This window comes from Apus apus, chromosome 1, assembly GCF_020740795.1.
Source record: "Apus apus isolate bApuApu2 chromosome 1, bApuApu2.pri.cur, whole genome shotgun sequence".
In the NCBI taxonomy this organism is placed as follows: Eukaryota; Metazoa; Chordata; class Aves; order Apodiformes; family Apodidae; genus Apus; species Apus apus.
In genome coordinates, this window is record NC_067282.1 from 77,291,325 (window position 1) to 77,318,581 (window position 27,257).

General features: G+C 36.4%; 1 protein-coding gene across 2 annotated transcripts in view; it reads left to right on the forward strand.

Moving 5' to 3' along the window:
* The window catches only part of NECTIN3 (nectin cell adhesion molecule 3), a 64,584-nt gene that overhangs the window by 19,354 nt on the left and 17,973 nt on the right, over positions 1 to 27,257 (forward strand). For both annotated transcript variants that reach the window (XM_051619479.1, XM_051619489.1), the window contains exons 2-5: positions 8,273 to 8,611; positions 15,167 to 15,463; positions 17,231 to 17,348; positions 18,732 to 18,883. In XM_051619479.1, coding sequence (XP_051475439.1) covers positions 8,273 to 8,611; positions 15,167 to 15,463; positions 17,231 to 17,348; positions 18,732 to 18,883 — 906 coding nt within the window. The remainder of the gene's footprint in view (positions 1 to 8,272; positions 8,612 to 15,166; positions 15,464 to 17,230; positions 17,349 to 18,731; positions 18,884 to 27,257) is intronic.

Consider the following 27,257-nt stretch of genomic DNA (forward strand, 5'->3'; position numbering starts at 1 on the left):
CTGGAAAGGTTGCAAATAGAAGAAGTAAATGGTGAGAAAACAGCTATCTAATTGAACAGGTTGATTATAATATTCAAGTTAAATCCCCAACCTGAGGATGAAAAAAGTAGATGAAAGTATTCCATCTTAACAAGTAAATATGTGCTAGTTAAAAGTGCTGGTGCTCTTGAACAGAGAACTTCTGTTTTCATAAATAATTTCAAGTGCTACTAACTGAGCATTAAAAATGCAATGAAATTGCCATCCTGGATGTCAGAGTTAATTTCGTCATTCTGATTTTGCTAATTCCTTCATGTATAACTGTGTTAGTTCCTTGATTTGTAAAGCAAGTCAGAATATTCTTGAAACATAGCTGAAAAAAATGCAAAACAGCAGGTTGCTAGTAAGAGGACTGGAAATGAGAAGACTTGTAAATACAGTCCGAAATGTTCTCAAAGTAGTGAGGTCTGGGTGAAGCAAATGGTCATGAGAGAGGGTGTGATTTTAAGTGTATGGAATGGATTGTTGCAAATAAGCTCCTGAAAGGAGTTTGTACTTGAGTTCATGAGCATATATGTCGTATCGGGTAACAAAAATGTGAATGAAGACAAGATTATTACTTTACTAAAAGTGTCCGTTAATAAAGTAATTAGGCTGGCAAAATCCTTGAAAAATGGTTCATGTCCTTACCTCAGTGCGGGATCAGTTTATGTCTTAGGGTGTGTGGGGTTTTTATTTTTATACCAAAACATCAAACCTTTTTAAAGATTGTGAAAGTTTACTATTTTGGCCAGGGTGTTCATTTGAGGAATTAACTTTCTGTAACATCAAAGGTTTTATGGATTTCAGTGTGTTTGTTGTTAATTGTTGTTGTTGTGGTTTTTTTTTTTGTTGATTCAGTTTATCTCCTAACCTCCACAGGCATACTCAGGAGTGTAGGTGTTCTCTTTTTTGCAATGTAAGTACTTCAGGATGTTTATTGGGTTGCCTTCTCTGAGAACAGGGATCAGTTTCCCTAGTGCTTCCTTGTAATATGTTTTCTAGGCCTCTGAGCACACTGCTTTCAGACAGACACTCTGTGTGGCTAACATCTGAAGTATGACGTTCAAGCTGAACAACAGCAGATGGAGCCTTACTGATGTTGGCTAGAGCAGAGTTTACTTTTGTGGTAGCATATTCTAGAGTAGCACTTTCACTTCTTGAAATGTAATCACTATATACTTGCTGTAACTTTCAGAACAGTCTTGGCTCTCTAACCACCAGTTACTTAACAACCTCTATCTGCTAGTTATACTTGTTTCTGCTGACTGCCATTCTAATATGGACCCATTAGTACTTTCAGCTTTTTTCAGGCTGACTGGGAAAGATTTGTTATGTAGAACTTGACTTGTTTTTCTGCATCAGGTGCAGCTAGTTGGCAGGCCCACCAAGATACAGAACAAACTGAATGCTTTGACGTCCCACTTTATCTGTTAGGTCATTTGGTTATGTGTATAAGCTGGGTGCTGCATAGAAGGACTTTAACCTTTTCCTCCAGCTCATTTTGTCAGAACTATTGGCGCATCTTTTATTGTGGAGTTTTCTATTTTTCCAAAAGATTTTGAAGATTGTTTGGAACTCACTAAAACCTTTCCAAGCAGCTTGAGTTACATGGCTAACTGCTTTTTTTTTTTCAATCTATTTTGTTTCTTTTTGTTTATTTATACATATTGCTCTGTTACTTGGGGTTTTAAATTTATTTAAATAGGATTGTGAAGCTTTTTCTGATGTTTAGGGAGAGGAAGTGGTGTATGTTTCTATGAATAACTTTTGAACTACTTGTTTACTATTTTTTGGAGGAAATGGGACTAAAGATGACATGTTATCTTCCAGTCCTTTTGAGCCTGACCCATTTGTTGTCTTGCTTGTTTCCTTTTAAAGAGGGTGGGGTTGGGAGGCTTGGTTAAACAGAGATTGGAATGTTAATTTCAGGAGAAATGACAGCTGCCTCATAGCTTGCCTCACTTACTAGTTCAACATGTCTTTTAAACATCTGGTTGCTTAGTATAAACACAAGTGTCTTAATTTGCTGTGTGTTAAGTAAGGTACATAGAAGCTTATCATTTAAGAGCATGTAAAACACATTAATGTTAATATGGTTCTAAGTAAAAATTCCAGATGAAGTTTTAATGTTCATGGGACTTCGTACGTTATTAGATTTAAAGGTTTAAGCTTACAAAATTGGCTTTCTGAGTATGTCCTTCACAACTCAATTTGAATCATGAGCTTAACCTTTTTTGTTAACTTTTGAGACAGAGCACTTCTCAAACTCAGCCAGTTCTTGGGCCATTGTCTTCAACCTCTAGGCTGCTTGTAACATTTTGTGCAGCAAGTTTTTAACAATTTCAGCTAGAATCTTGGTCCTCATGCTATAACCTTTCTAAGCATGTAGGCTTTAGTCACATAAATGAGAGCTGCTTACATGTTAGATAAAGTTAAGAACCCAGTCTTGATCCATTTGTGGATTTAAAAAGACAGCATTTAGAAATTAATAGATACATTTCCAAGTGACGAATGTGAATGGGTCACAGTAGTGATGTATCAATGCAATGGGAGAAATCTAGGAATATGTAATTATTAGCGTCATAATTTTCCTAGTTTTTCTTTTGGTATCAGGAAAAGTTGACCTTAGGGTTCAAAAGGTTGAGTCTTTTGGATGTTCATGAAATGAAAAAGCAGCCTGAGAGAGCCTGGCAGATGCACAGAAAGGCTAAAAGGATTTCAGTAGTCTTGGTTTCAGTCTATTCAATGGCTTTACCTAATTTGAACAACTTTTTTTCTGGTAGGCTTTTGTGTCTCTGTTACAGTGTTCTGATAAATACTGAACAAGGTTTTAATTATTACTTTTCTAAGATGGAAATTATATACCTCTGGTGGTTTGTTTTTTAAGTGCCGTACAGAAAGGGGATCTTGAGCCAAGTGTAGTAAATATAATGCTTATAGAAGGCAACCTTATGCCCTGTTTCTGCTCCTGGCCCACTTCCCCCAAAAAACTTCCTTGACAAACTAGTACTCCACTTCAAGTGAAAACTGTGATAAAGCAGATCCTTAAGAACCCGCATGTAGTTGGGGTTGGAACTAGACGGTCTTTAGGGTTTCTTTCAATGCAAACCATTCTACAAATCTGTGACACAACACTAGGTTAAAATACTCTTTGCTGTAAGCACAGTTTTTTCCTAAGTACATGCTGAGCAATTCCAATTGGAAGTTTACTGTTGAAGCATTTTTCACTACTTAATCTTGAATGTCTTGCATTCCTTGGGTTCTGATCTTTTTTTCGACACAGTAATTTGATCATATTCTGGTACTCAAAAGACACTGACTTCTTCCCAGTAATTGAAGCATATATTTTTATAAAACCTCAAGTTGAGGTTTCAGGCTTATGTTCTGCAGTGTTGTTAAGTGATTTGATTCTTTAAACAAATCATAAAATGCCACTAGAATGTGCAGCTGTGCTCTTATTGCCTCTGTGGTTTTGACACTTGTTATTGAGCAGGGAATGAGCCAATTCAGAAGGCTAAATCAGGAAGAAAACAAGTCAGTTTTTGTAGGTTGAGCTCTTACGTACCTGATGAATGCTGATGCAGGAGGGAGAGGGCTGGAAGAATAAGTCTAAGCTTTCTCATGTCAGCTAAAATTAAAGTGACCTAACAGTAATGCTTAGCTTGACCTTAAGAGTGCATTATGCTAAGTTCTGCTGACGTAGCAACTTAGCTTCACCAAAATGAGATGTTCTTGGTGATCGGAACTCTTCTTACTTCCCTGTGTTAGTCTGTGCTAAAGCCAGATATACGCATGAGCTGAAAAACTTGCTGATAAAGGGAAAGCTTCAGTTTTTCAGCTCTTCTGCAGTTTGACTTTATTCTCTTGTGGAAACAGTTGACAGCTAGTGCAAAGTAAGTGGCTGGGAAGTGTCAGTGTGTCACTGTCTTGTCAGTGGTGTGCTGTTAAGCAGGCCATGGTTCTATAGCAGGTGACAAAATTGATTGCTTTTGTAATTACTTCTGCATAGCTATTCCATATAGAAAATCTCTAAATCTGCTGGTTTTTACAAGAAAGAACAAGGTTGGAAGTGTGGAGACTACTCTCATGTTGTAGCAAGAGTACTTTGTTGTATTAAGGTCATTATGTGTACAAGAGTCTTTCTTTCCTCAATATCTTGCAGTTAGTGAAAGGAGATTAACAATTACTAGTGCCTGTACTGGACCTTGTAATCTGGTCTGGGTGTGCTGATGTGAAGGATAGGTGGGAAAATCGAGATACTGCAGCTCATTTGGAAGAGGAAGCAGAAGGTCCCAAAACATGGTCCTCTGGAAGGTGTTTTACTAGAAATATTAGAACAAGAAGCTTATGCTTTCCCTTCTTGCACTTTCCAATGAGATAATCCATTGTTCAACTTCAAAATTATTTTAATAGTTGAGGTAGGGTGGTCTCATGATATTAATAAGGAAGCATGGAGCCCTGAATAGGACTCTTTAAAAGTCCTCTCAGTTGTTAAAATTAGAGAGGAACTGTGCAGTTTGAGAAGCTGGGATGTAGGCTGTCACTATCTGCATGCAACTAACGGTGTTACTTGTGGAATAGGTTGTGTCATATTGCGTGTTTGCAAATGGATAGGACTATAGGGGTGCCAAGCAGATCAACTAGGAGGGGTATCCACCTACCTGACTTATATTAGCTTCAGGTATAAGTTTTGTGAAAGACTTGAATGTTAAGTATTACTAGCAAGGATTGGATCACTGCATGATCAAAAAATCAGTGCCTAGGATCTTAGCTAAAATTGAAACAATTGTAGGTATGAGGAAATTACAATACCAGGCTGTATCCTGTCCAGTATTGGACAATCTCTTGCTAGTCAAAATAAGGTCAATACCCCCTGTCTGACTGTGCGATCAGAACAGAACTATGAACTGTTTCATTAAAGGAGGAATCTGACTGACTGGTACAAACATGGACTTCTGAAACGTTTGGGCAGGCTGAGTGATGCAGTTAGGTACAAAGCTTTGAAATTAATATTATTGAGTGCTATATCGCGGTATGATACTCAAGTGATTATTTGTAATCCACCAGTAAAAATATTCTGACAGTGTCTTGAATTAGGTGGGTTATGTGACAACCTCATTCCATGTTTCAAAGACATGCTGGAACATGTGATCTGTCACAGCACACACGGTTGAGGAAATGGGAGAAGAGACAAGCTATTTTTTGTCTCCTAAGTGAGCAAAAAGGAAAGGGAAAAAAGACCCACAAATTTTATCAGATATAAAGAAAAAAGTAAGAAAACTTCATTATGCTATTTTGCCTTGAAGTTACAAAAGATCTTGATTAGTAGATGAATCCAAAATGGGATGTTTAGAATGATAACTAAGAACTGCAGTGCTGTGAAAGTGCAAGCAAAGAAGGTCACATTTCAGTATTGGATTTCAAGAGGAGAGCCTTATTAAAACAGTAAATATGTCCTATGTGTCAGTACCATGGATCAGGTAAGGATATGAATGATGTGGCCTTGAAGTGTCTTGTTCTTCAGAGTCTTGGGCATTGTAAGCCTCTAAGGCTTATTTTGGAGTAGATTTGTAGCTGTTACTCATTATTCAGTTACAATCTTTGAGCAAAATACTGTTGAGTAGAAGTATCTATGTCAAAGCAAATACCTATCTTAGAGTCCTGAGTCTTGGAGAGCCATGCATGTCAGTGTAGTAATTTGATCGTTTGAACTGGTAGCTTGATTGTTCAGCAACCAAAGATGTCACTAAATAATGATGCCTGGCTAAAGATGAAAACCAGAGATGCTATTGCAAATTAAAGATAAGGTTGTTCTCGCTTAAGCTGCAAAGTATTGTAAAAACTTAAATGATTTGGAGTATGTGAACTATTATATAAACTATATTTAAGTTCAAGTTAAGTCATTAGCATAAAAGAGTTGTTTTTTTCTTTGAAGTCTGAACATGTATCAGAAGACAAGATAAATATGTAAAATTTGGTGTAATGATCTGTTTGTTCAACTTTTATTGAAAAATGGTGAATGAACAATAAATTGTAATTGATTAAGGTTCTACAACTGCAAATGTGTATATGCTTATATGAGGACAGCTCAGTTCAGTCTGTAAATCTGGAAAGTAGCAATTAAAATGTTGGACTTCTGAAAATATTCCTGCAGCTCATGTGTGAACACAGTGTTCTTGTGGCACAAATGAGCCATTAAAACATTTTCCACCCAGGAGTACTTCTATTTTCACATCTTAAAAAAAGAGATAGCTGTAAGATGAGCATTACCTTTTAAATGTACTTTGGTCATCTTTATGTAGTTAAACCCTCTAATTATTGAAAGTAGAGTTGTCAGAAAAATTAAAAGGAAACAAAACAGCTTGTGTGTTTCACTGAATAGGATGACTTTACAATGCAGTTTGTTGCTTTCCCATAAGTCCAAGCAGCTTTTGTCTAAGTTCACTCTTAGGGCTTTTCTGGACTACGTTTGTTGCAGAAATGAGAGCCTTATTTAGATATAAGGTAGAAAGCAATAGTTAATACTTTTTAAGTACCTTATACTTAAATACAGCAGTGGCAAGTGAAAGCAAAGTTTGAGGAGAATTCTGCATTTCAATTAGTGTTCAAATAGTTGTCCTCTCTTCAATGTTTGTCTGAACAGTATGTACTAGTTCAAGAGGCATAAACTTTCATTACTTGTGGATTAATCATGGTAAATATTTTCTATGTGACACTTTAGGTTTTTGTTTTCTGGCTTTTTCCCCTCACCAGCCCCTCTTAGTGACTGGTGTATCAACAGTCTTGGTACATAGTTCTGACTTAGTTTCATGTATTTGTGCAACTTGTTTTCATACTATTGACATTAGTCAGTAGTCTCATACTGAAGAAATCCATAACTGAATCTTTAAATGACTTTTTCAGGTGACTTCATTGATTCAGTTATGGTTTGAACACTGGAAAATCAATTGATGGGAAATGGAAAATTTTCAACAATGGTCTTGTACATAAAGACATATAGAAAATTGATGCTGAACACACTGTTTCTCTTTTTTTGGGAATGTGTTGACTGAATAGGGGGTCCCTGTGTCAGGTTGAAGGGTCTCTTCATGCTTGTGAAAATGGGGCTACCAAAATTTAGACTTGAATCTTACTCCATGAGTGAACTTTCTCAGTAACAGTCTGAGTATTGATTAGATAACTGAAGAGAAAATCAGTGCAGTTGGGAAGGCACTGTCAAAACTTGAGCACAGTAAGAACAAATTTAATGTAGAGTAAGACTTTGATTCATTTTCATCTTGTTCATTTACTCCAAGAGAAGGAATGCAGTTGCTGGAGTATCTGTTTGGCAAAAGAAATTGTGAACCTGTGATTTAATGAACTGTTTTGTCCTTTGTGGATTTCCTTTCTTGAAAGGAGGTGGTGTGAAATGTGGAGCTTGGAATGCAGTTGCTGCTTTGAAAAATATTTTAGGTATTAAACAGATACATTGAATCTTAAGCAAAGACTTGACTATACCTACTCTTGAATATTTACTGTGTTAATACAGAGGGAAGATCTAGTGTGAAGGCACTGCACTGTAGTGTAGTGGAAAGATTGCATGTGTATGATGCTACGTATCTTGATTGGAAACTGGGATGTGGAAGGTCAAATTGAATTATTAGACTGACTGTCACTGTTAAGATTGAATATTTTGAGGGTTTTATTTGGGGTGGGGTGGCTGGTTTTTTCTGTAATTTCTTTGCTTTTTAAGTAGTTATTGGTATAGTAAGTGGTAGAAATTTCACTTGTGCATTTTTCCTTATTATCTTTGTAATGAGTCTTTATCTTGTGAAAGTAGAAATAAGTGCAGTAACTTGATTTTTTTTGTTATCTGATGCTCTGGATTGGTAATCAGACTGCTAAAGTGCCATGTCTGACTACTGGTTGTTTTTTTTTCAGTAAAACTGAATACATACAATGCTCATATTTAGTTAAATTCCTGAAAGATTGGTACACCAGTTAAACAATTTTCAGGTCAGTTTTTCTTGAAAGTTCTGTATTAGTGATAGTATTCGCTGAAGAACGGTTGAGTTATACCTTGGTTTTCTTTTTTTAAAGCATGCTTGTGTAATCTATCCAAATCTATCTAGTGAACTGGCTAGAATATGATTACTTAGAAGACAGTAAGAATGCTCTTTGAAAATGTGAGCTAATTACTGAAGAAGGCTTAATGTGAAGACTTACAGGCATAACCTTCTTGTGTACCAACTAACAGTTGCTTTGTTTTTAGGTGCCTTAGCTGAGCCAATTGTTGATCCACATGTGACAGCAGTTTGGGGAAAGAAGGTTGCACTGAAATGCATAATTGATGTAAATGAAACAATAACACAAGTTTCTTGGGAGAAGATACATGGTAAAAGTTCACAGACTATTGCTGTTCATCATCCTGAATATGGAATATCTGTTCAAGGAGAATACCAAGGAAGAGTGTCATTTAAAAATTACTCACTTACTGATGCAACAATCATCATTAAAAATGTAAGCTTTTCTGATGCGGGAGAATATATTTGCAAGGCAGTAACATTCCCACTTGGAAATGCAGTTTCATCAACAACTGTAACAGTACTAGGTAAGTCAACTTCTTTATGCAAGGAGGTGAAATGAATAGTACAAACTTGTTAGTGAAATTCTGCAAACTTATTAATACATTGTATTTTGTTTTAACCCAATGGCAAAACAGAAAAAGTATTTCTTGGTCTTACATAACAGGTGTCTTGGTGTTCTTACTAACTTCATTGAGGAGACTTATTTTGGATCTTGCTTCTTAAGAAGTTGCTCTTTGATTGTCCAGATATTATAAATAAGCTGTTCCTCCTTAGGCGTTTTGCTAATCTAAGCAGTTGGATGGTACTTTAGAACTTAAGCCTGGCAATCCTGATGCTAGGGACCTCTTTGTGCTGAGAAGCTGCCAGACAGTTTTAGCTACCAACTTGCCTTAAATTCTCTCAAATGCATTGCTAATATGACAAGTTAATGTAGATACTTGGGGCTGATGTAAACTTTGCTTTGCACAGTTTAAATATGAAGCAAAACTTCTTACACGACTAACACTGAGAGTTGTGGTAAGAAAGGGAAATTAAGCTCTTGTCTGGTTGTGGATAGTCAGAATGTGAAACTTAAACTCCGTTTTTCACAAACTATTTTTTTCTATATTGCTGAGGGTTCAGTAGTTCTCTCAAAGGGCTAGTAGTGAAGCACAGGTGGACTTGGGGGTAGTGCAGTATGAGGTGAAATTAATACTTCCCTTGCCCTGTTGTTATACCTTTTTATAATAGAGTTAAGTTAGTTCTGCATCCACTGCAAGTGAAGTGATATTTTCTACATATGGTCCTATTTCTACAGGTGGTCCTCGGTGACTATTTTTGTAAATAAATGTGCTTTTTAGGATCTTAATGCAATTTGTAGCAAATAACTTGACCAAAGAAGTTCTGTCTCATAAACGAAGCATGTAGCCTTTACCACTTGTCTTCTGTCTATACTGCAAGTGGCTCTGTGGCTATTGTAGTAATCTTTTGACTTAAGTTTTCAGCTGTTATGCTTTCCGAACATGCATTGGGAGTTTCTTATTGCTACTCCTTATCTCTTACGGTCAGTCCCTATTTCTGAGATTATTTTTTTCGTATCGCATTAGTAGTTGTGTCCCTTTTCCCCTTAATCTTAGGCTTATGCAGAATATGAAGAGGAACTTGGAGAACAAATGTATGGGCTGTGTGTTAGTCTGTATTTGAAAATGTAGAGGAACCACATTGTGCTTGATAAGATGTAAAAAATTGCAATTAGAATAGGTAAAGAATTATGTCAAGCATACAGTGGTCTTGTTTGGACTTCTTTTCATGGCTGATGATGTAGATGGTTGCTGATAGCTGTCAGCCTCTTGGTGACTTGGTATCAACATCTGAATTGAAAAACCCAACTGCTCCTTGCAAAGATGCCTCTCCACCCTAGTTAGCCGCTTGGCTTGCATGTACAGCTAGGTAAGTCAACCCTCTGTGGGACGTAGCTGTGCTCTGTGGGCCTCAGCAGAGCATTTTCTGTCCTTAAGCTTTTTGTTACACTGACATCTAGCCTTAAACTATAAAAAGACTGAGGAAGTAAGAATTTTCAGAATATGTGTGTAACTTAATAACTTGAGATTTACTGGCCTGAGCTCAGCAGTTCAAAGCTCAGCAGAGTCCTAAGGCATGGAATAGCTCCAATCAAAATGTATAACATAGTGTAACTTAAAATCAGCTTTATTCTGACTCTGTTCTCCCAGTGTTCTGAAAAACTCTCCTTTAAGTGAGTAAAGAGAAGTTTGTGTCCTAGGGCTGAAACTGTTCCAGTCAAAGCAGCATTACCTTTTTTCCTAGTCCCTGTCCCTATTTTGCAAATAATTCAGTTTCCTATGTGTAGTGGACATACTTAGTCATGTTGTAGTAGATGCTTGTACACTGTAAGGCACAAAACACTGAAGACAAACGGAGGAAAAAATAACTAGAGGTTAAAATATCCTGTGTTTTGCCTCAGCACGCTTGTCACTTAAGAATGTACAACCTCTATCTGGTGCTACTTCAGCTTTTCAGACCATGCATTCTACTTTGCTCACTCCTGGTTTGCTTCACTTAGTGCTTTGTGTAGTCTTAAGGAAATGCATTGTACAAGAAGAGGACAAGACAATGAAAGTATGAAAAAACAGGTGCATTGATCTTATCTAAAACCTTAGTTCTTCAGATATGCATTGTTATACTAGGGCAAAAAAAAAGTGAAGAATTCTATGTCAAGATGTTTCTCAAGATGCTGACTGAACTGGCTGAGATGGTGTTTGGGGCAGAAGAGATGGCATGTGACTGGTAGCTTGCAGAGCTAACAATTTATATGTTGCTCGCTTGAGTGCTGACCATGACTGTTTTAAATGCTTGGTTCAGTTTGACTCCTACTGTCTTGCTAATATAGACTTCTCAGCATGGTTATTAACTGAGTAGATCTTGTTCTTCAGGCTAGCTCATACCAATGCTACAAGTAAAGAATATGAGCTACGCAGATAGGAACATCAAAGGCAGCTGTAGGTCTGTCACCCTTATTAGATCCCAGACACTAATGTAGGAATTCTTATGATAAAGAGTTAAAGGAAGATGCAGGTCAGTATGGAAAACAGTTCCTCTCTGACAGTTCTGATAAAGTAATGGTGTTTGAAAAGTGCTAGTTCATGAGATTTACACATTCTTCTTAAGTACAACATGATACTCCAGGCCAAGAAAACATATCAAGTAGGTAACAAATTAGTAAACTGATTTGTTTTAAAAATAAAAACAAAGAAAAACCCACCAAATTAAAAAAAACTAAGTCAATAATAAAGCATTAATTAGTGGGCAGGATGAGTTACACAGAAATATAAGGTTGCTGGTTTTGAGGGGAGGGAAAATAAAAGGTAGAAATACTTTATTCCAGTTATTCCAGTAAATGTCAGTTATGATGAAGGGGCTGACAATTCCCAGTGTCATGCTTTTGCCAAAGAATTACTGAATTTAATTATAAGTGGAAATAATAGCGTTTGTGTTGTAATCATGCCAATTGTGTCCAGACATCCTGTGCACAGTGGTAGAATAAAATTAGCTTTAAAACTAACAGAAGCAGTTAGAAAAAAGCTTATTATGAAGTACTTAAAACCAAGAAGAAACTTGAAGGCCTGGAAATGTAATGCAATAGGATTGAAGACTCTTTTCTGGATGTGGGTTTTTTTTTTTGTTTTTTTTCTGCAAAGAAGTTTAAGGACTTAATCAAGATCTCTGTCCATGTGAATGTCAGGTGAAGCTAGTGTAAGTAGGGTTAAATTAGATAGTGGTCATGAATCAGTAAAAGGGCTAGCACAGATGTGCACATCAGTTGACTTAATAAACATGTGCATGTCTAGCTTCCATATTTTGGCCACCATTTCTTTTAACTTGAATATAATTCATGCCATAACATTGCTTTGGATTTGCATGACTCTTCTTCTCTTAAGACGTATACATTAAATGATCCATGTGCACTGATGTTTTCATAACTGCTGTCTATTCAGTCAGTATATCTACTCCCTTGATTATTTCAAGGGGATGAGGCAGATTGCCAGTGCCCTTGAACTCTTACATTGTGGAAACCGGTCCCTTCTGCTTTTGGATCTTTGTGGGAGTGGTGGCTTCCTTTCCCAAACAAAGTATTGTCCCTGCTATCTTTCATTTGACCTGAATAGAGTATAAAGTTTCTGCTGAATGGGTGAAGCAGCTTCCCTAATGCTCTGAAGTCCTCTGAACCCTACACTTTGAGTAATCTTTTTTCCAAGTTGATAACAGGGAAACTGTTCCTGCTGTGAGCAGTGAGATGTTTATGTCCCCTTGTAATTGGGGATTAATTCACAGAAACTTATCTCAATACATGAGTGAAACAGCTAGAAAGCCTGTAGAATGAATGAGTAATGGGAGTTTCTGCTGGTTTGGCTTCAGATGGTGGGACAAAGTAATCCTGAAGGACAGACTATAGAAAAGGTATCGTAACAGCAGTTGCTTTTCACTTTTTAGTATGTGGCTATTTGATTATCCTGTAGTTGATGTGTAATCCAAGAATCATAATTTATGGGAAAACGTGACAGTAGAAGCCTAACTATTTGTGAATTTTAAAAAAGGCATTGAAAGATAGTGGACTGGGAATAATTATATTTTAGGAATTTGAGTAGTTCAGATTTGTCTGACAAATATAAAACCAAGAATTACATAATCAGCTGAGGCTGACCAACCTCACAAGTTCCAGATATCACTTCAGAAAGCGAAGTATGCTTTTTTCCTAATAATGATAATATAATAATAATGAAAATATTAGCTTTTATCATGTACACTGGCTACTATCACTTAATACTTGAAGGCACTATTTTCTAAAAGTATGGTAAGTGAAGCAGCACACAAGCAGTCTGCTTTAATTCGGGAGATCTGTTACCTTAAGACTTTTAGGAAGGAAAATTCAAAGGAATAGGCTATATAAAATTATTTCAAGCTAAAATTGCTTAGATCTAGCTTCTGGTATGAAAACCAAAGGGATAGCTGCTAATTTAATTGATTTCACCATGATGATCTTGGGGGGGAGGGGCATACAGCAAAACTTACGATCTTTATGATTTCAAGACAGTAAATGTAATGTGAGTATTTACTTGTGCATTTCAGTAATACTATAGAAGAGATTGGAAAGATTTCTGCTAGTGTTTGGGGGGTAACAAGGCAGTGATGTCTATATTAAATCAGGGAAACTAAATTCTGGGTCAAATAACAGCTATGCAATATCAAGTTATCCATACTAGGTTTTAAAGGTGTTTTTTCAGATTATAGGATGCTTCATACGTACATCAGTTCAAATACCTAAGCTTATTGCAGAAAGCTTTAGTTGTTGCTAGTGTTGGAGAGCAGTGAGTCAAATTTTGAAAGAATATCTTACAGTTGTTTCAAGTCTAGAAGAGTGAGTGTAGAACTTGGCAGAAAAACGCTGCTGTTCTATTTACAGTAGGGTCACTAACAAATCACAGAGTAGGCATTCAGAGAAACAAAGTAATGCACTCTCAGTAACTGCTCAGTCTTTGATTTGGTAATGAGGTGTATTCTTAAAGCACTTTTGAATGTGCAACAGAAAACACATTTTTATAAGGTTATTTAGTAATTGCTTTTTGTTTTAGTGTAATTGATCAATTAATAAACCACCTTCTTTGGACGTGCAGTGTCAGACTGATCAGAAAATAAAAACTGTCACTGGATTCACTCAAGCTGAAAAGATTTGTTAATCTTGTTGTCTCTTGAATGTATCGGTAGCTGGAAAGTATCTTTCTAGGTAGTGTGAGACCTATTTAATTTCAAGATACATGGGTCAGCTTCAACTTCTTGGAAATAAATGCAGTGAACTAATATTTTCCTTATAGGATATAGGCACATCAGTTGCAAGAGTTGTATCTACTTTGTGATTAGTGAAGGCTGGTCCACTAAGGTGGATTCTGAAGCATTATAGTGTGTAGTGATGACTTCAGAGAACTCCCATTAGCCTTATTAGATCTACAGAAAAGGACTCTGTATATGCTGGTATGCTGTTGCAAAATATGTACCTTCTAACTATTCGTGATAGAAATGGGCCATCCTAGAAAGTAAAATCTTGGTTTGTAACTGAAACACCAGATGGTGTTTCTGACTTATGCTGCAACTGGTGGATGGCTTGTACGGGGCTGGAACAGATTTGTTCAATAAGTAGGATGCTATTTTTAAAAGCTTTTCTGTATATGGCCTTTAACAGTAAACTTTTCCATCAGTAACTCAACTTCCTTTTAGAAGGAAATGTGTTCTATAAGCCTCTAAAATTTTTGGGTCAGCAGTGCGTTTACAAGGAGGTCAGATCCTTCCAGTTGAGTATTTCTTGAGTCTTGGGCATAGTATTAAGTTCAAATTTTTAACTTCTATAGGGATTTATTTGCAATAATATAACCGGACAAAAACTTACTAACATCTAGAAACTATTTTTATATCAAAATTATATAAAATTTGTATATAATTATGTATATTATATGCATTTATGTATGCATGTTAGATTTTATATATTTTATATGTCTAGACAACAAAGATACTTTTTTAGAGGTTAACTGTGTTTTTCACCATGGAATCGTACTGATCAACAGAAGGTTAATGTCAGGTGTTAAAACATTGAATTAAATAGCTTTGAAATGACACACTGACAAAACAGATTAATACTTGAAGTATGACACTTGAAAGTGCAACATAATCCAAGCCTTTTTTTAAAAATCATGATACCATTTCAGCCTAGTATCTTAAGCTGTCTGTTGTCATGCACTGCAGCTGGAACAATATAGTTGCCATTTTGAACCTACTCACGTTGAAATTCCCTGTAGGTGCATTAAATGTAGTGAATGAGCAACATGAAACCTTAATGAGGGGACAAAGGTGAACAGTATCAGCAGGCCACAGTTTAGTCGAGCTATTGTGTCTGATATATGACATGATCTTATTTCTAAGGTATTGATTAGCATGGGCTTTTGCATGTGTATTAGGTCTTGTCTAACTTTTCTACATAACGTTCCAAATATGTGGGGTCTTGCTTGTTTATTTTCTTTTTTTTCCCTCCTTAGTTGAACCTGTTGTGAGCTTAACAAAAGGACCAAACCCTCTAATAGATGGTGCAAATCGGACAATAGCAGCCACTTGTACAGCAGCCACTGGAAAACCTGCTGCAGAGATTGAATGGGAGGGAGGTCTTGGTGAAATGGAATCCAGCTCTACATTGTTTCCCAATGAAACTGTGACAGTTGTAAGTCAGTATATGATTGTCCCTACACGATTTGCTAGAGGAAGACACATAACTTGCATTGTGAGGCATCCTGCTTTGGAAAAGGAGATAAGATACCCTTACATGTTGGATATACAGTGTAAGTATTATGTAAGGTAGTTACTACGTGGTGTATATCTTGTAATTACTCTTTTTTTGCTGTCATGCTTCCACAGGAAGGAGATGAGCACTTAATGCTTCAGGAAAAAAAGGGGAATTAAAACTGTGTAGAAAATCATGTGATAAGAGGTAGGTCAGGCAGGAGCAGAAACCTAGGATCTGTATTTAAAAATCTAGTCACAAAGCTGGAACCATTATGTTTCTATTGTTTAGTTTTGGTTATCAGCTCATGGATAATTACCATTATTTATGTTTAACACTAAAAAGATTGCAGACAAAATAAACTCAGTTTATCTCTGAATTGTTTGTTTAGTGCCTTAAAATTTCAGCGGTATTAAAGAATTCTTGTGAAGGTTCACATATGAGACGACAAGTTGAAAGTAGGCCTTATGAGAGTCACTAGGTAATCTTGGAATTCTTTGCTAAGCTTTTTCCACCCTAACTTGCATAAGGAAGCAGGAACACAATGTATACATTCCTAACATTTGTTATTCATCTTTGGGTTGCTCATGTAATTCAAACCTGTACCAGGCTTGTTTGACAAATTTGTGGCTTTAAAACACATGAAAACAAAGTGAGATGCTTACTGCGCCGCTAAGCTAAAACCAGTTGGGATGAATACACTGTAGGCATGTGATCCATTTCTTATTAGACAATGCATACATGGCCAAAAGAAGTGATTTCCAAGTTCTTCCTATGGTATCCTGTCTCAGCTGTGTGCTTCTTTAAAGCTCCAAATCACAGAAGTCTGTCAATTCTATTAGGAAAAATGTAGTGGGCGGAAAAACCTAGGCATTTAGATTTGACTTGAATCTCTTGTGGGTTTGTTTGTTCTGTTTGGTAAAGAAACATTTGGATGTAAAATAGTGACTGGTACTGGTTTATTTTGTCAATGTTGAAATGAAGTTCTAGATTGAAGTGTCATTCATACAGAAATGGAAGCAAAAATTGTTTGTTCCCATTGTCTCAAATATCAAATAAGATAATGAGGTTCTGTATTTAAAGTGAAATGAGGATGCAAGTTGGTCTTAAGCTTATTTTTATCTGAAAATGATGTGAAGACATGTTTCGGAACTTGTAACAAAATTGTATAGTAAGCAACACAACAGCATGTGAGAGATAGAGATTTTATGTCTGTGTTCCACAGTCTTTTAATCTCTACTCCTCTATCTCTCCTCTTTCATCTTCTACCAAATCATATTGGTTCTTCTGGTCTGAGGGTTCTGAATATGTCAAATGGGTTTCTCCATCTTAACTGAAGTAGCCTCCTTGCTTTTTAGAGCCATAACATTGTAATTACACATAATGATTCCAGTGGGTTAACTTTAACTGGCATTGGTGAACTTTTTTATTGTTTCCTAGTTACCTGACTTACCAAAATGCTATTTCTAATACTTTGTGTATCTTGTTAGTGAGAAGTATCTCTAAATTACCATTTCCTGCTTCCGAAAAACATTTAACTCATTTTTCTTAACTCCTTTAGTTTCCCCAAAGTGCTGTATGTTTGGTGAAATCACACTGGGACATTTGCATTGATTAAAACAATTTTCTAGTTTGCTGCTGCATATTGTTCTGTAGCTTGGGACTGTGTTGGTGTTCTCTGTGTATTTGGTGGTTGTTGGTTTTTGAATTTAAAAAAAAATTACAAAAGTCTTCTGCTCCACTAAGGTGACCATTGTACACAGTTTGTGTTTGAATAAAATATTGTGGGTTTTTTTGTTAAGTTAAATCTTTTTTAATTTGTCAGATGCCCCAGAAGTTTCGGTAACTGGCTATGATGGAAACTGGTTCATTGGAAGAGAGAATGTTCAGCTCAGATGTAATGCTGATGCAAATCCATTACCTATGGAATTTATGTGGACCAGGTAAATACTAAAAGGAGCTTGCCACATGATTAAAGTGGTATAATCTCTTAGTTTACAGTAAACAACTGTTTTGAAAACAAGAAGTTATATCACTTCTGTTAGGTTGTAATGGTATTACCATTTTTTAAATGGTTCTAAGCCTTTTAAAAGGAGGTTACAACATGTGGGTATGTATGAATATGGGTGAGTGGGTATCTTGTAAATTTACAAGCCTGAACAGTTTGTAATTTCTGGATGAAGTCTGTTTTGGTTAGGTGAACTGTGTATGATGCAGCATATAGAGCAAAGCCAAATAAATCTGGTAGGGATCCAACTTATTTTATTTGCTCTGTTTTATTATTATTTGAAGTAAATTGTAAACACTTGAACAGGTGTCTTGGTGCCTGCACTTACAAATCTGGAAATTACAGTTTGAGATGGTAAATACTGCTTACTGAATTACAGAATCAACCAGTTTTTCAAAAGTGCTCATGTAGTTGCCAAAACAAATAAAGGTGATGTTTTGCATAGTGATGGAAATTAAGTCTTAAACATATGTCTGTAGTAACAGTAAATAAATACTCTTACCTAACAGCTAAGTGCTTCCAAGATGTGGAAACCTGATGGTCACATTTGAATACTGATTTAGTCCCACTTATCTGTTAATAGATACTTAGATAAAGGCAAAATTGGATGCAATGACATGAAGTTACACAGGTGTTTAATGGGCAGCTCTGTTAAAATAATTCCAGTACCTCTGCCTTTTACCCTTTTTATATTGTGCTTACACAGTTTTTATTGCAATCATAATGCAGAATGTTACAGGGAACAAAGATTCGGAAAAGCTAGTTGATGGGGAAACTTTCTAACTACTTGTTTCCCCATATGTATCACCAAGCACCAAATTAGATGGAAAAGTGGTGGAGGTGAGAAAAGGCAGGTTGAGAGGGAAGAAACTTGAGTTTTTGTCAGAAATCATAGTCAAAATGTCCTGTAAATTAAGCACATAGGGACAAATACTTATTATGACAGCTCACCTGGATGCAAAAGGACAGGGGGATAATCCTTCCTGCAGTGTAAGTACATCTTAGTTTGACAACTGATTTTTTGAGCTTGAGTTGGATTGGTCCTCCAAGTTCTTTTGAGATGTTGTCTTAGTTGTAGTAGTGTTAATTTGTAGATAGCTTGCTAGTGCCAGCAGATTTGACATTTCTAAGACCTGACACAGATAGATATGAAATACTAAATGTTCAGGTGGACACTGAAAATATCCAATGAAAGCCTACAGATGGTCTCAAACCATAGTGATAAGTTCACTCTCTAGACTATTGCAAACATTATTTTCAACTAGTTGTATTTAGACTTTAGTCATAAAGATTCACAGTTGAACTTGTTTTCGTTTAGGTTGGATGGACAATGGCCTGAAGGACTGCTGTCAGTCAACAATACTCTGCAGTTCAGAAGCCCCTTGACTTACAATTATACTGGGACTTATATCTGTAAGGTGACTAATTCCCTTGGTCAGAGAAGTGATCAGAAGACTATCTACATATTAGGTAAGTCTTGCTTCTCAGCAAGGACAGAATGTTAAATTGGAATTTATTTGGCCAGTAGTTGAAATAGCAAGCTGAAGCACCATTTCATGCATAAAATATTTCAGCCTTTTAATTGTGTAAAAAGGAATCGAAAGCAGAGAGTTGAGAGCTACAATATAATGGGATTAAACTGACTCTTCAATAGCACTAGAAATTATTCAGGTTGAGGCAGTTTCTGTACTGCTTCCGAGATCATTGCTTTTTCTTGGTAGGTGAACTCTTTTTCCAGGGTTAACTTGTGTTCTGGCAAGACATTGACTGGAATAAACAGCACCTTGTCTGTAATAAATTGAAAAACTAAGTGTTATTGGGAAAGTAGCAAGTATATTTAGAAAAGTCAAAGATGTTCTGCTTTAAGGAAGTCAGGGTTATATTTTGAACATGTGCATTGTGCTAGTTACTTGTCTCATTTTCTCAGGATTCAGATACCCAATAATCATAAAGGATCTTGTGCGGAACTCTTAATACTTAGTATAATATGGCAAATTTGTCTTTTTATCACCAGTGCTGTTAAAGCATCCTTGTATCTATGACCACAATGTGATTCAAAGCTTTACTATATCACCTTCTTCGTGAAGGATCACCATGACTTAAGGTGTAAGTGGATAGTTCTGTACAAGTGTGAAAAAGCTTTCCAGATTTCCATAATGTATTAGCTAATACCCAGCTTGATCAATAAGTGTTCATATATTTTTAAGGAAAATAACAAGCATGAAAACTTCATTCTGTTGTTTAGTATTGCTGCTCTTCAGTAACTTCTTGAAATTAGTTATTCCACAATGTGAAATAAGCGCCAGGGTGCGTGTTAGCCAGTGACAGATTATATGGAAAGAGGCATAGATTACTTAACTAAATATGAACATTTTAAGCCTTGAGATGGCAATGAAAACTTAAAGCTGAAAGTGGTGCAGGATGTTTGAAGCCACATCTATCCGAATTTGTATTTAGTAGGAAGGTGTTTCAGTCAGTCATAACTAATCTGTATCCTATTGTGGAAAACTAGCAAGTTCTAATTAACTGGCTAGTTAATGAGTTAGTTAGTTAACTGGAAACTTCTAAATACTCTGAAGCAGTGCAATTATTTTGAAACAGAACTCAGCAGTTATATAAATTTCCATCAAAAGACTGAAGTGCTGTATAATGGTCCTTTATGTCTCTGTAAGTCTCAAAATAGTTACAAAGACTCACATTTTAAGAAGTATCAAGTATATAAAATAATAGCATCATTAAAGAGAATGAAATATTTTCCTGCAATGTAACTTTCACACGTACTTCAACTCTACTGTTATTTTCTGAGTATAGCTCTCTATTGTAACTGTAAGGAGGGGAAAGTGTTTTCAAGTCCACCACTTAAGTTGTCAGTGCTGTGGATATGATGGGCTCTAAGTAGAACTCATGCTTTTTAAAATTATTGTCATGCATGAAAATATAAAGCTGTCATTCAAGTTTTGTTTGTGGCTAATAGAAGGGGCCAACTATGAATTTTTATGTGAAGTTTTCCAAAATGAATCAAGTTTTTGAAAAAACAGAACGTAAAGACATGCTAGTTGAGCTGTCCTGATGGCTTGTGTTCCAGCCCATGGCAAATGCAACATAACTTAAACTAGCTTAACAGCAGAGATAGTTAAGCTCGTCTTTGGTGTGGACTGATTGATACTGTTTACGTGTGAGCTGCTCTTCAGCTTTGTTTAGCAACTTGGTTTTGCTGCAGTAAGTTTATTGCAAATAAACTTTACCAAACTTGTCAGTTTTTAAGGAGTGACAAAACTGAACCTCAGCTAGCTGGAGATCTCATGGGGTCATGGTTCTACAAGTTATGTGCACAAGTGAAAACAAATACTTTCATTGACATTCACATCAATCTTGGAGTATGTAGCATGACAAACATCTAAGAAAATGAGGTGATTTTTAGGCAGCATAAGACTAAATTGGTGCCATGTCACTGCAACTAGTGCTGAGGGAAGTACTCACCAGTTTAATGCTGAGGTAAGTATCCAGCCCTCTGCTCTAGATATCTTAGAAAAGATTGTACCAAACTGATTAAAAGCTCTGTACATTTAGTGTATAGGGGACTTGATTAAATTGGGAGAGGTGAAGCAATCAAAGGATAGCACCTGTATTGTTTTCAGAAATGAATATTAAACCCATTTTATTGTAATTCTAAATAACTTTCAGTGTGAATGGCTTTTTAAGTAACTTGAAGTGATGCAGGATGAACTTGAAGTGACTATAAAAGAGTAAAAGCATTGACCATAAATAATAATAGTAATTCAGATTACTCTAGGGTGGGAACCTAGAGACTGATGTCAGGAGTACAGAAAATAAGACTGGCATAGCAAGCTGTAAGTCAAACTGCTTACCACCTTATTTAACTGGGCAGACATTATCTGGTAATGGTGAACATGCCACTGCTGTAGCAGAGCAATTTAATTAGCTTTTTTCTATCTTAGCTGTTTTCAGTTTTGCAAAACTTGGCAAACAGTGAAACTTAGAAAATAGCAAATAAAGCTGCCATTTTTCAAATTTTCCAAGTTTTAATTATGAGGCTGTCAGAGAAAACTTATTATGTTAATGTTCCTGAACAGTCATGATGCTTGTAGTTGTAAAGCTTTTTAACTGCTAGAAAAAATATTAAGTTGAAATGCATTGTAAGATTGGAATCTAAGCTGAACAAAAAACATTTTGGTCTTAATATGCGTTGTTAAAAAATAAAGCAGTATTTTTAATAAACTCTCTTGGGTTCCTGACCTTTATGCTAATACTATTGAAGTGGAATAGGGAAATGCAAGACTAGTTGTTGATAGTGGCTAAAGAATGTATTCACCAGCTCTTAGAGGAGATGGTTAATCTTCATATGGATAGGGAAATACTATCCATATATTTGAAGCTGGGGACTTTTTGAGACTGGCTTTGAGGCGCAGATATTTTGACTATTTCTTGTTCAGGGGTATAAAGTTAAACCTTGTATAGTTGTCCAGCACAAGTAAGTCATGCTTCTAATGGAGTTCAGAGGTGACCAAGTGTTGAAGTTCCTGACTTAGTCCTGCAGCAACGAATTTTCCAAAACAAACTGTTAGCTTGATATGTTGAGCACTTGATCTTGAAATAGCAATTTACTCAGTTTTTACACAAGGAATTGAACTTAATTTTCTTGACTCTGTGTACCTTCACCATCCTAGTTTACCGAAGCTCCCCTTTTCTCCATTTGCAAGAAAGAGAGGTGAAGTACAAGAGTCACATTCAGGTGGGAACATAATTGCTCCCTCATTTTAAAATGACTGCCTTTAGAAGAGACTGGTTTTTTGTTAAAAGTAAAGTCAGCCTTTGTTAGCCAGCAATGCTAGCAAATCTAGGAAGATGTGACTTGTACATACAGAGTCACCTTCTTGTAGACAGTGAATATTGTCAGGGTTAATATAGCACAGGCTGATCATTGTTTTTGCTTTTGTTTGTATATAGCCCTCTCATCTGAGAGAGCATTGTGGATACAGACTGTATTGGGGTTGCATGGCAATGTTTTGAAGCAGGGACAGCTGCAGGGGGTGCTACAAGGGTGTCTAATGTAGGAAGTTGCCAGAAGCTTCTGCTGTGTCTGAGTGAGCCATTTCAGCCAGCTGCAAGACAGACCCACTGTGGGCTAAGGCTGAGCCCATCAGTGGTGGTGGTAGTACCTCTAGGATAACATTTAAGAAAGGGAAAGAGAAAACTAGGCAACTGCAGCCAAAAATATAAGTGAGAATATATGAGATAAACAATTCTGCAGGCACTAAGGTCAGTGAAGAAGTGCAGGAGGTACTCCAGGCATCAAAGCAAAGATTCCCCAGCCTGTGCTGAAGACCACAGTGAGTCAGGCTGCCCTGCTGCAGCCCATGGACGGCCACGGTGAAGCAGTAATCCATCTGCAGCCCATGGAGAACTCCATGCCTGAGCAGGTGGATGTATCCAAAGGAGGCTGTGACCCTGTGGAGAGCCAATGCTGGAGCAGGTTTCCTGGCAGGACTTGTGACTCCATGGGGGACCCATGCTGAAGCAGTCTGTTCCTGAAGGACTGCACCCTGTGGAAGGGTCATATGGAAAGGAGCTATGCTGGAGTATTTAATGAAGAACTACAGCCTGTAGAAAGGACTCACATTGGAGAAGTTAATGGATGACTTTACTGCGGGAGGGACCCCATGCTGGAGAAGGGAAAGAGGGTGAGGAGGAAGGATCAACAACGTCTGAACTGGCTGCAGCCCTCATTTCCCATCCCCCTGTGCCACTGGGGAGGAAGAAGACAGAAATCCAGAGTGAAGTTGAGCCTGGGAAGATGGGAGGGATGTGGGGGAAAGGAAGATTTCATTTTACTATCATCCTCATCTGATTTGCTTGGTAATAATTTCCCCAGGTTGAGTCTGTTGTGCCCATGTTTGTAATTGCTGACGGATCTCCCTGTCCTTATATTGACCCATGAGCCTTTCATCATATTTTCTTCCCCCCTGTTGAACTGATAGGGTGGCTTGGTGGGCACTTAGTGTCCAGCCAGGGTCAACCCACCACATGGATGCTGTTGGGTTTTATAAAGTATATTTTTAAAGGGATATTGATAAGCTGCTTTACTCTGTGTAGAAAAAGAGATCCCAGGATATCCTGTTAACTTGCATGCTGCCTGATATAGCAGGCTTTAAACTTTGTTCTTAAATATTCCTTGGAAAATTGGTTGTTAATAATAACAGTTCTCTTGTGTCCTGAAGAAATATTAAAATATTCTACTCAGTGCATGGAAACTGCAAAAGTACACTGAACTGACTGATGAAGGAAACTGCCATTTGCTTCAGGCTGATCTTAGTGTTATCTATCATGCTGCCAGAATGCAGGAGGAATAAACTGAAGATAATCCTAAGGAAAAGACTTCTCTCACATGGCACCTGTGTACACAAGACACTTTGTGGGGAGAGGGTTGCACAGTGTCCTTACCCACTACTTAACTTTAGAGTGGGAATGGTTGGAGAAACTATATCAAAACTACTATTTAGTCTCAGACATTCAGAAAGCCTGATTCCATGGAAAAATTGTTTTCCCTACTGTTTAAGGGAGCTGTAACATAAGCTTTCAGCAGTTGAAAGAAAGGGCTATTCTTATAATGCCTACCTGCCTAGAGTTATCAAGTACTTTAATTTTTAGCTACTTAAGTCTATAAGGGGAGTTTAGTGGTAACAGCAGGTTAAGAGGCAGAGGTAAACATGTTTCTGCAAATGTGAGTAATACACACCTACAGACACACACTTTTTCCACTCTGCAATGAGAACTGCGAAGAGAGACCTTGTTATTTGTGCAAGTTATCTGTATTGCAAGAGCTTGTAAAACTGTATCAAGAATAATTATTTAAGGAAAAAAATACCAGTCTGAAGCCATTGAAAGTTGGTACCAACTTTCATGTGAAACATTTGGAAAATAAGGGATAGAGCATGCTGTACAAGCATTGTGATGCTTTGTTTGCAAAGTATTAGTTTCATTTGAAGTAAAGAACAGGTCTTATTTTTCTTGGTAGGAAACTATCAAAGGCTTGGAAACAAACTGGTAAAACTTGGCTTTTATTTATGTATCAAGGGAGCTGATGGATTAAGTCTTTTATACCAAAAAATAGGTTTTTGCTTTCTTCAGTTATGCCTTTTGTTTAAATGAAGATGGTAGCTATGTAATAGCAGAAGATTTTTTTTTGTCTTCATTTGTCCTCATCATTACTACAAGCTATATGTAATAACAATTTGAACAGGGCCCAGAACATAGAGACAAAAATGGAAATAAAAATGCATTGAACATGAAACCAAAATTTTTCAGAATTTCTGCAGCTTTCAGCTCCCTGGCCTGTGTGGATACTTTATTTTGTGGTGATTTATGCAACAGCGTAAGCCTACATCACTGAAAGATGAGAGCTGTAAAATTAAACATTGGATCATAAGTAAAATGTTAGAGAAAATAATCTTTAGAAAATTGGTATTTTTTTAATAAAATGCCATTTGAAACAATGAACTTAAAATGATGTGCGCAATGTTTTGTGGAAAGCATTAAGGACTCAAACAGGTATTGGTGATTACATGGAATGCTATACTTCAGTAGCTTGGTATGAAAGACTATTCATTAATACAAACAGACAAAATTGTTGTTTTCTTAATTTGGAGTTAACATTGGAGATTTTGAGTTATAGGACAGAGGTAAGGAACTTGGAAGACAACAATTAAGATCAGGAATTCTAATTTGGGAAATTTGGTATAGGAAATTAAAAAAAGTAAATAGAATCTCTTACATTCAGAAAGCTCTGAGTGACATCAAAAGTTCATGATGTTCTTAGTTGTAATTGGCTTCAATAATGAGAAGAGTCAATTTCAGTTTTGTCATTCAGTAACAATAAAGGGTACTGACACAAATCAACAGTGGAAGTATTCATGGTTATGTATTCTAGAAATGTGTATAAATAAATGCTGAATTGGTGCTGCGTTTGCAGTGAATTTGATTAATATGGTAACCATTGCTTGTACATAATGGAGCTGGACAACCTGACAGCTAGTGGGTGAAACAGAAGCTTTGAAGGAAAACTTTTTAATAAAACACTAGTACTTGAATATATTAATACAGTATAATTGCCACTGTTTATTTCACATATGATGGTAAAACTTACTACATATTTGTGAATTTGTATTTTATATTGTGGGTATGGAGGATGGGACTTGAAATTTCAGTATCGGAGGAAAACAGGAACAACTACAAAACCAGTTAAAAAAAAATTGTATAGTTTGGAAGAAGATATTGCTGGTACTGCCTGGAATTGCTTTAAGCTAACAAAAGGTTGTGTCTAAAGCAAATACATTTTCAAGGAAGAGTTTTTGAGTTTAACTTCTTGACCTGTGGATTTATGGGACATGGGAACACTGGTAAACTTGGATTCCTTAATCTCTACTTCTTTGTTAAATTATTAAACTCACTTTAAATCAGTTTTTACTAAAATCATATTCTGAATTCCTCTGGTTCATTTTGGTAGTGCATCTTCCTTGTTCAGTTTCCTGTCTTCTGTCAAATTAATTTCATTTATGTTTAGCTCCCTAACAAATCACCACTTCTGCATAGTCAGGTAATATAATTATATGCTTTGAGAATCTGTGTTCAACTTTAGTTATTATGTCAAGCTTAAACTGTAGCATTCACACGTGAGGTGCAGTCTGAGTATGATTTGTAGTGATCATGAAAATGTGGCCATTCTGTCCAACATGAGAACTGTATGACTATTTCTGAGAAGTAAGAAGAAAAAGTGATATTTATGATTCTTTAACGTTATGATTTGTCGAATGACTGGAAGCTTGACACATCTTCAGTTCTATTTTACTTTTTTGTTGGTAAATTTAGGGTGCCTTTGTAATATGGTAGTAGTAGTTCATGAATCTTCTGGGCATTTAACTAAATAACATGACATAATAGGCTACTTGGCTGTCCATATAATATTCTCTCTAAAAGATTGAAGCTATAATAACATCTTTAGTGTTTCTTGCTTTACTGATTTTAAAATTACCTTGCATTGGGCGAGGCAAAAAGCTGGTTTTACTCAGTGCACAAAAGTAGAAGCTGGAGTTGCATGTAACATTGTGATTGACTGGGATAATCTCAAAGAGGCTTTTTCAGTGTCTCAGTGCCATCACTTGCAACCTTGTTTTCAATACAGATGCATGCATCTCCAGTAGACCTAAAGAACAAAAGAAAAAGCTGAGTGCTGGAGAAGCTGGGTATCTGGCAATTACTTGTTTACTTGCATGACATGACATGAAATCAGTTGATACTTTATACATTGAGGAATGAATTTGAAAACTTATTTGTGCATGAGGGATCAAATAGCTTTTAGGAATGCATAGAAATATTTTTTAACTTCAAATGTTTCAGGTTTTTTATTTTTAAATCCTGAAAGCTCCTTGCTCAATGTAAATTGTTACTTTGAGATTAATATATGCCATTTTGAATTTTGCTTCTTTCACTAATCCCAAGGTGAAACTGTGAGTAAGTTATATTAATGCTACAAATGTTTTTGGAGAGAATAGCTTAAAAACCAGTAGTTCATGTGCTGCTGACTGAGCACACAACTCAATAGTTTTTCATTCTTATATTCAGCGCCTAAACAATTTCTGAAGTGGAAATTTAATGTGGAATAATTGGCTCTGGAATAATCAATTAATTTGATCCAATATTCCCAACTGCTGACTGGAAAGACAGAGGTCTGCTTGAGTTTTTCCTAACAGACAGCATTCTTCTGTGGAGGAGGTTAATAACGAACTGTGAACATTTGAGCAGAAAAACTGCACCTCCTTACTTTGAG